Genomic DNA, 9,661 nt, shown 5'->3' with positions numbered 1-9,661 from the left:
TTACCCAGGCTGGAGTGCAATGGCGTGATCTTGGCTCACCGCAACCTCCGCCTCCTGGGTTCAAGCAATTCTCCTGCCTCAGCCTCCTGAGTAGCTGGGACTACAGGCACGCGCCACGATGCCCAGCTAATTTTTTGTAGTTTTAGTAGAGACGGGGTTTCACCATATTGACCAGGATGGTCTCAATCTCTTGACCTCGTGATCCACGCGCCTCGGCCTCCCAAAGTGCTAGGATTACAGGCTTGAGCCACCGCGCCCGGCCCAATATGTTACATCTTTAAATATTCCAGTGGACTGTAAATACTACAGAGGATTAGATCTATCATTTATGAAGAAATACAATGAACAAGCTTTTTTCTTTTTAATCATTAGAAATTTTACATTGTTCTTTCTTTATCTGAACTCATATTTCTATCCTATTTCCCCACTGGTTTTTATCCTAATACATATTTATGGCTGAAAGTTTGGCTAGGCGGAGTGGCTCATTCCTATAATACCAGCACTTTGGGAGGCCCAGGTGGGAGGATTGCTTGAATCCAGGGATTTGAGACCAGCCTGGGCAACGTGGTGAAAAAAGTCTCTACTAAAAATACAAAAAATTAGCCAGGCATGGTGGTGCATGCTTGTAGTCCTAGCTACTCAGGAGGCTGATCACCTGAGCCTGGGAAATCGAGGCTGCAGTGAGCTATGATTGCACCACTGAACTCCAGCCTGGGTGGGAAAAAAAGGAAACAAGAAAGAAAAGTTTTGGCTGGGCCCGGTGGCTCACGCTTGTAATCCTGCACTTTGGGAGGCTGAGGCGGGCGGATCATGAGGTCAGAATGAAACCCGGTCTCTACTAAAAATACAAAAATTAGCTGGGTGTGGTGGCGGGCGGCTATAATCACAGCTACTTGGGAGGCTGAGGCAGGAGAATCACTTGAACCCGGGAGGCTGAGGTTGCAGTGAGCTGAGATCACGACACTGCATTTGGCCCAGGCGACAGACCCAGACTCTGTCTCACCAAAAAAAAAAAAAAAAAAAAAAGAATTAAAATAAAAATTTTTGGTAAATTTTCAATGCACTTAAGGCTCTAAATATTAAAAGATTTCTTGTGGCTTTAGTTATAGCTACTGTTAACACACAATTGATCAGACAATTGTGTTTATGGTGAAGATAAAACATAAATATAGCAAAATTTTGATACTTAGAAAAATTAAAGATATTGAAATGTTGCCACAAAATAAAAAATTTAAAATAAAATATAAAATTTATGGAAAATGAATATCTTAATGAGATGGGTGGTGCTATTTCTTTTCAGTTGGTTTATATATCCATAGTTGAATATTACTTATTTCTTGAATGAACAATTCAGCATTCTCTTCTGACTTATTTTTCTAAATAGTACTGAAAAACCCTCTATGAGTAAGTAGCTGAGAATGGAAAGAATTTTGTTACAGTGTTACTCATTTCTTTGAGTGCTTTCTGAGTCGAGGTTTTTTAAAAAATCACAGAGCACTATCATCAAACATTGTATTTCATTCTTTATAAGCAAATGATTTGCTCAGGTCCACCTTCACTTTGGGTGAAAGGGAGGAACTGAATACCACCTGACTTACAAAAGGATTTGCTCTCCAGTCCTTAGAGACCATTAGATCCAATATTCAAATTATCCCTTTGTTTGATATCTCAAGAGGTATTTTTTTCAAGATGGAGTCTTGCTCAGGCTGGAGTGCAGTGGCACAAACTTGGGTCACTGTAACCTCTGCTTCCCGGGTTCAAGTGATTCTCATGCCTCAGCCTCCTGAGTAGCTGGGATTAAAGATGCCCACCACCATACCTGGCTATATTTTGTATTTTTAGTAGGGATGGAGTTTCACCATGTTGACCAGGCTGGTCTTGAACTCCTGACCTCAAGTGATCCACCTGCCTTGGCCTCCCAAAGTGCTGGGAATACAGGCGTGAGCCACTGTACCTGGCCACCCCAGAGATTTTTAACCTTAGGGTAATGCACCTTGATAGGATTTGGGGTGGGTTTCTAATGTGCCCTTTGTGTGTCAGAGGGAAGTTGGGAAGGGAGGATCGTCTTGACACCTTGACCACAGGCTCATGTCCATCCAGGCAGACCAGGTCTAGGAAGCAGTACTGGAAATGGAGTCTCATCCGGCCTCTGCCTGTGCCTGCTGCAGCAAGGCCACCGGGTGGTATATTCCTGGTTTGAACTTTTCTGCTTGAGGGAAGGGGGAGTTGTGGTGCGCCTGCTGTTTTCTTGTTGAGTTTGAACTCCTTTTGTGCCCCCAGGATGGTTCATATCATGAAGACGTTGGTTATGGTGTTAGTGAGGGCCTCAAGTCCAAGGCCTTATCTTTGGAGAAGGCAAGGAAGGAGGCAGTCACAGACGGGCTGAAGCGAGCCCTCAGGTGAGCGTGAGGCTGGAAGTCTAACCTGCGTCATCTCAGCTCTTGCTTCAGAACAAGTTTCGGTTTTGTTTTTTGTAGGAGGTAATACATCCACATGGTTCAAAAATCTAAGCAACGTGGAAGATAAGTGTCACCCCTGTCCTGGTTCCTGTCTGCCCTGTTTTCCCACTTTTGTTAGTATTTTTTCCGTGTTTCAGCTTCAGGCTTCGCTTGCGGGGAATAAGTGGTAGAATCGTGTATTCTCTCTTCTCCCCATACTCAGAATGTGTGGGAGACCTTTCCACCTCTACTGCGAGTGCATAGACAGCACCCTCATCCTCTCCGTGCGCCTCAATAGTCCTCCGCTGTGCACAGGTAGCACAGTTCACTTGGTTACATAGTCACGTGGATGTCTGTGTTTGTCCGTTTGCATTGCTATATAGAATACCAGGGGCTGGGTAATTTATAAATAAAGGAGGTTTAATTGGCTCATGATTCTGTGGACTGTAGTGGAAGCCTGGTGCCAGCATCCGTTTCTGGTGAGGCCTCAGGAAGCTTCTAATCATGGCAGAAGACGAAGAGGGAACATGGAGAGAGAGAGCAAGAGAAAGAGGGAAGACGTCCCAGACTTTTTAATTTTATTGTTTTCATTTTTTGAGACAGGCTCTTGCTCTGTTGGCACAGGCTAGGGTGCAGCTATCATTACTCTGGGCTCAAGTGATCTTCCCACCTCAGCCTTCCAAGTAGCTGGGATCACAGGCACATGACACCATGCCCAGCTAATTTTTAATTTTTTTTTTTTTTTGTAGAGACAGGGTCTCCCTATGTGGCCTAGACTGGACTCAAACTCCTGGGTTCAAGTCATCCTCCTGCCTTGGTCTCCCAAAGTGCCGGGATTAAAGGCATGAGTCGTCATGCCCAGCCCCCAGACTCAAAACCACCAGATCTCTCATGAATGGAATGAGAACTCACTTATCACCAAGGGATGGCAGTAAGCTGTTCATGCGGGATCCATCCCATGATCCAGTACCTCCCACCAGGCCTCTGGCATTGGAGGACACATTTCAACATAAAATTTGGAGGGGACAGACATCCAAACCATATCAATGTCTTTGAGAATTAAAGTGAGTCGAACCAGAAAAACCTATGAATTCTGTAGGGGAGTCCATAGATCCCATGTTAATAACTTTGGTCATGGAAGGTTGTGCCCTGGAGCTCCAGGCCCCAGGTGTGTGTTGCCTACTCCTGCTGGGAAATTGGAGCAGTCTTTGGGGAAAAAAAAAATCTCTGCAATTTGTTCTCCATGTCAGGAGGTGGCTAATGGGTTTTGTGAGTGGTGCCTTAGTCTTTTCATACTCATCACCTGTACGTGGGCAGGGATTTGTGTCTTGTTCTCGCTGCTGTATTCTTAGAAACTAACACATTGCAGTGACACGGCAGGTGCTTCCCAGACATCGGTGGAATGCACGTCGGGTTCCATTTCCTCTGCTGCACCTAAGAAGCAGCCTGCACAAAAGTTGTAACTCTGTTCTTTGATACTTATGTGTAACAAATCTTAACCGTTTCACTTTTTTTTTTTCTTTCTTACTCTTAGGAGTTTTGGGAATGCACTTGGAAACTGTATTCTGGACAAAGACTACCTGAGGTCACTGAATAAGCTTCCACGTCAGGTATATTAGACATGGCTGAGTGCAGTGATTACAATGCAGCAAACTCTTCTGTTATGGTTTGAGTATTTGGAGAATGCAAGGAGAAAAAGTGAGGACTCAGCTATTTAGAGGGTCTGGAATATTTATTTCAGATTTTGAATGTTAGGGCTACCAGGAACTAACTAATCACATCATTTTACTTTAAAAAAAAAAATCACATTATTTGACAGGAATGTGAGGTCTAGAGAATTTGTTTTACTTGTAGGTAGAGAACTGTGGTTGGGGGTAGTCTGTGAATCCTCAAAGCTACCACACAGCCCTCTGCAGCACCGCTGTCCTTCCCAGACACTCCCAGACTCACTGTTGGTCTTCTTTCTTTTCCTTAGCTCTGGTGTCATTAAGATTTAGATGTCCATTATTTCTGTCAATACCTATCACATGATCTGAGCATTTGCCTTTGGAGAATGGGGTCTGTGGCTGAGCACCCCTGGAGCCGCACCTGACATTCATTGTGATGAAAGGCCTCTGGAGTGTTCCTCCTGCCTCATGTTGCTCCCTGAGGTCCCTGCCATGTCACCACCCAGGGCAGCATCCCCATCCTGTGCCTGAGGGATTCTTTTCCTCATGGAGTGACACGGAGTTGTGTCACTGGGCATCTGTAAAAACTCCTTTTAAAAAATCATTTTTAAACATTATTGGGTTCTGTTTGCTAATATTTTGTTAGGCATTTTTGCATCTATGTTTATGAGAGATATTAGTCAGTAGTTTTCTTTTTTTTTTTTTGAGATGGAGTCTCACTTTGTTGCCCAGGCTGGAGTGCAGTGGCATAATCTTGGCTCACTGCAACCTCCCTCTCCTGGGTTCAAGCGATTCTCCTGCCTTAGCCTCCCAAGTAGCTGGTACCACAGGTGCCTGCCACAATGCCCGGCTAATTTTTGTATTTTTAGTAGACGGGGTTTTGCCATGCTGGCCAGGCTGGTCTTGAACTCCTGACCTCAAGTGATCCATCCGCCTTGGCATTTCAAAGTTCTGGGATTACAGGTGTGAGCCACTTCGCCCAGCCTTTTCTTTTTTAAAATTGTAATAGCCGGGCGTGGTGGCTCATGCCTGTAATCCCAGCACTTTGGGAGGCCGAGGCAGGCAGATCACGAGGTCAAGAGATCGAGACCATCCTGGCCAACATGATGAAACCTTGTATCTACTAAAAATACAAAAATTAGCTGGGCATGGTGGCACACGCCTGTAGTCCCAGCTACTCGAGAGGCTGAGGCAGGAGAATTGCTTGAACCCAGGAGGCAGAGGTTGCAGTGAGCCGAGATTGCATCACTGCACTCCAGCCTGGCGCCCGGCAATAGAGCGAAAAAAAAAAAAAAAAAAATTGTAATGAAACACATAATATTGTTACTATTTTTAGTGTATGATTATGTTTAGTGCATTTATGTTGTTGTGAAACTGATCTCCAGAACTTTTGCATCTTGCAGAACTAAGACTCTATACCCATAAAACAAGAACGCCGCATTTGCCCCTTTCCCCAGACCCTTGTGACTACTCCTACTTTCTTTTTTTTAAAAGTTGATTTATGAAAATGAGGTCTTGCTTTGTCACCCAGGCTGGAATGCAAGGGCACAATCATCATTCACTGCAACCTTTAACTCCTGGCCCAAGGGATCCTCCTGGATCCCCCTGCCTCAGTTTCTCAAGTAGCTAGGACTCCAGGTATGTGCCACTACACCTAGCTAATTTATTTTTTTTTTTAATTATTATTTTTTATAGAGACAGAATTTCTCAGGGCTGGTCTTGAACTACTCCTGGCCTGAAGTGATCCTCCTGCCTTGGCTTCCCAAAGTGCTGGGATTACAACATGAGCCACTGCACCTGGACCCAGCTAATTAACTTTTAAAAAATTACTATTATTTTAGATATGGGGTCTTGCTGTGTTGCCAAGGCTGGCCATGATTTTTTTTTCTTTTAAAAAAAATTAGGTTGGGTGCTATGGCTTATGCCTGTAATCCCAGCATTTTGAGAGGCTGAGGTGCTTAGATCACTTGAGCTCAGGAGTTTGAGACCACCCTGGCCAAGATGGTGAAACGCTGTCTCTATTAAAAAATAAAAAAATTAGGCCGGGCGCGGTGGCTCAAGCCTGTAATCCCAGCACTTTGGGAGGTCGAGATGGGTGGATCACGAGGTCAAGAGATCGAGACCATCCTGGTCAACATGGTGAAACCCCGTCTCTACTAAAAATACAAAACATTAGCTGGGCATGGTGGCGCGTGCCTGTAATCCCAGCTACTCAGGAGGCTGAGGCAGGAGAATTGCCTGAACCCAGGAGGCAGAGGTTGTGGTGAGCCGAGATCGCGCCATTGCACTCCAGCCTGGGCAACAAGAGCGAAACTCCGTCTCAAAAAAAAATAAATAAATAAAAATAAAATAATTAGCTGGGCATGGTGGTGCCTGCCTGTAATCCCAGTTCCTCTGGAGGCCGAGACATGAGAATTACTTGAACCTGGGAGGTGGCGGCTGCAGTGAGCCGAGATCTGCGACTGCACTCCAGCCTGGAAGACAAAGTGAGATTCTGTCTCAAAATAATATAATAAAATAAAAATAAAATAACTTTTTTCTGTAGACATGGAGTTTTGCTGTTGCCCAGGCTAGTCTCAAACTCCTGGCTACAAGTGATCCTCCCACTCAGCCTCCCTAAGTGCTGAGATGATAGGTGTGTGTGTCTACTTTGTTTCTATGAATTCGTCTACTCTGGATACCTCATATAAATGCAATCACATAATTTTTGTCTTTTTCCGATTGGCTTATTTCACTTAACATTAATGTCCTTAAGATTTATCCATGTATTTATAGATCACATTTTGTTTAATCCATTCATTTGTTGATGGATGTTTGGGTTGCTTTCAACCTCTTGGCTATTGTGAATAATGCTGCTGTAAACATGGGTGTGTAACTGTCTCTTTGAGATCCTGTTTTCAGTTCTTTTAGATATATATTCTGAAGGGAATTGCTGGGTCATATGGTAATCCTATTTTTAATTTTTTGAAGAGCTGCCCTACTGGTTTCCATGGCAGTCACCCCATTTTACAATTCCACCCAACAGTGCACATGAGTTCATATTTTTCTAAAACCTCACTAACACTTGTTATTTTCTGAGTTTTTGGTTTTTTTTATTTTTATTTTTTGAGTAGCCATCCTAATGGGTGATATTTTATTGTAGTTATGATTTGCATACCCCCGATGATTAGTGATGTTGATCATATATATATTTTTTGAGATGCAGTCTCACTCTTTCACCTAGGCTGGAGTGCAGTGATGCGATCTTAGCTCACTGCAACCTCCGCCTCTGGGTTCAAGCAATTCTCCTGTCTCAGCCTCCCAAGTAGTTGGGACTGTAGGCACCTGCCACCATGACTGGCTAATTTTTGTATTTTTATTAGAGATGGGGTTTCACCATATTGGTCAGGCTGGTCTCGAACTCCGGACCTCAGCTGATCCACACAGCTTGGCCTCCCAAAGTGCTGGGATTACAGGTGTGAGCCACCTCACCTGGACAGCCATATTTTCATATGCCTGTTGGCCATCTGTTTATCATCTTTGGAGAAATGTCTAATTCAAGTCCTTTGTCATTTTATTTTGTTTTATTTTATTATTTTAATTTAATTTCTTATTTTATTTATTTCAGATAGGGTCTTACTCTGTCACCCAGGCTGGAATGCAGCGGTCTGATCATGGCTTGGCTCACTGTAGCCTCAACATCCTGGGCTTGAGTGATCCTCTCACCCAGGCTGGAGTACAATGGTGTGATCTCAGTTGACTGCAACCTCCACATCCCAGGCTCAAATGATCCTCCTGTCTTAGCCTCCCAAGTAGCTGGGACTACAGGCATTTGCCACCATGCCAGGCTAATTTTTGTATTTTTTGTACAGAATACAAAAAATTTCACCATGTTGCCCAGTCTGGCCTCAAACTCCTGGCCTCAAGTGATCCACCCACTTCAGCCTCCCAAAATCCTGGGGTAGCAGGCATGAGCAACCATGTGTGGCCCAAGTCCTGTTTTTATTGAGCTTTTTCGTATTGTTTTTGTATTCTCTCTTTCATTTATGTTTGCTCTCATCTTTTTAAAATTTTCTTTCTTCTGCTAGCTTTGGGTGTAACTTTTGTTTTTCTAGTTCTTTGAGGTATTACATAGATTTGAGATCTTTTTTTTTTTAATGTGCGTGTGTACCTTCCCTCTTATGACTGCTTTCACTGCATCCCAGAAGTTTAGCATGTTGTGTTTTAGTAAGGAATTCTTCTAAGTTTCCTTGTTACATTTTCTTTGGCTTTGCTTAAGAGCGTGGTGTTTAATTTCTACTGATTTGTGGATTTTCCTTTTTTTTTTTTTTTTTTTTTTTTTTTTTTTTTTTTTTTTTTTTTTTTTTTTTTTTTTTGGTTATTTCATTCTATTGTGATTGAAAAGATACTTTATATAACTATATAATTTCAGTCTTATTGAATTTGTTAGGACTTGTTTTGTGGACTAACGTGGTCTGTCTTGGAGAATGTTTCATGTGTACTTGAGAAGAATTTATTTTCTGCTGTTGGTGGCTGAAATGTTATGTATATGTCTGTTAGGTCCAGTTGGCCTACAGTATTGTTCAAATACTCTGTTGCCTTATTCATCTTTTGTTTGGTTGTTTTATCTGTTATTGAAAGTTGGGTAGTGAAGTCTCCTACTCTGTTTCACCTTACAATCCTATCAAAGTTTGCTTCATATATTTAGGACCTCTGATGTTTGGTGCATAAATATTTATAATTGTTATATCTTCTTGGTGAATTGGCATTCTTGTCATTATATAATACCCTTGTTTCGTATAACAATTTTTTTTTTTTTTTTAAGATGGAGTGTCGCTCTGTTGCCCATGCTGGAGTGCAATGTTGTGATCTTGGCTCTCTGCAACCTCCATCTCCCGGGTTCAAGCGATTCTCCTGCCTCAGCCTCCTGAGTAGCTAGGACTATAGGTGTGCATTACCATGCCCAGTTTTTTGTTTGTTTGTTTTTTGTTTTTAGATAGAGTTTTTGCTCTTCTTGCCCAGGATGCAGTGCATGATCTCAGCTCACTGGAAGCTTCACTTCCTGAGTTCAAGAGATTCTCCTACCTTAGCCTCCCAAGTAGCTGGGACTATTGGTGCCCACCTCCACGCCTAGCCAGTTTTTTGTATTTTGTAGAGATGGGGTTTCACCATGTTGGTCAGGCTGGTCTCAAACTCCTAACCTCAGGTGATCTGCCTGCCTTGGCCTCCCAAGGTGCTAGGGATTACAGGCATGAGCCCCCATGCCCGGCCCTAAAGTTTTTTTTTTTTTGAGATGGAGTCTTGCTCTATCGCCCAAGCTGGAATGCAGTGGCACGATCTTGGCTCACTGCAACGTCCACCTCCCAGGTTCAAGCAGTTCTCCTGCATCAACCTCCCAGGTAGCTGGGATTACAGGTGTGCACTACTGTGCCTGGCGAATTTTTGTATTTTGAGTAGAGATGGCATTTCACCATGTTGATCAGGCTGGTCTTGAACTCCTGACCTTGTGATCTGCCCACCTCGGCCTCCCAAAATGCTGGGATTACTGGTATGAGCCACTGCGCCCCACCACAATTT

General features: G+C 43.4%; 1 protein-coding gene across 5 annotated transcripts in view; it reads left to right on the top strand.

The window, feature by feature from the left end:
* RAD52 (RAD52 homolog, DNA repair protein) overlaps positions 1 to 9,661 on the top strand; it is a 43,530-nt gene that overhangs the window by 25,645 nt on the left and 8,224 nt on the right. For all 5 annotated transcript variants that reach the window (XR_001830099.2, XM_017545477.2, XM_017545478.2 and 2 more), the window contains exons 6-7: positions 2,281 to 2,399; positions 3,973 to 4,048. Coding sequence is in view for 4 of the 5 variants with exons in the window: in XM_017545477.2 (XP_017400966.1) it covers positions 2,281 to 2,399; positions 3,973 to 4,048 (195 nt within the window). In the remaining variant the exon portion in view is untranslated. The remainder of the gene's footprint in view (positions 1 to 2,280; positions 2,400 to 3,972; positions 4,049 to 9,661) is intronic.

The sequence above is a fragment of the Cebus imitator genome, unplaced genomic scaffold (genome assembly GCF_001604975.1).
Source record: "Cebus imitator isolate Cc_AM_T3 unplaced genomic scaffold, Cebus_imitator-1.0 Scaffold179, whole genome shotgun sequence".
Classification (NCBI taxonomy): Eukaryota; Metazoa; Chordata; class Mammalia; order Primates; family Cebidae; genus Cebus; species Cebus imitator.
This window is presented reverse-complemented; position numbering and strand designations above follow the sequence as displayed.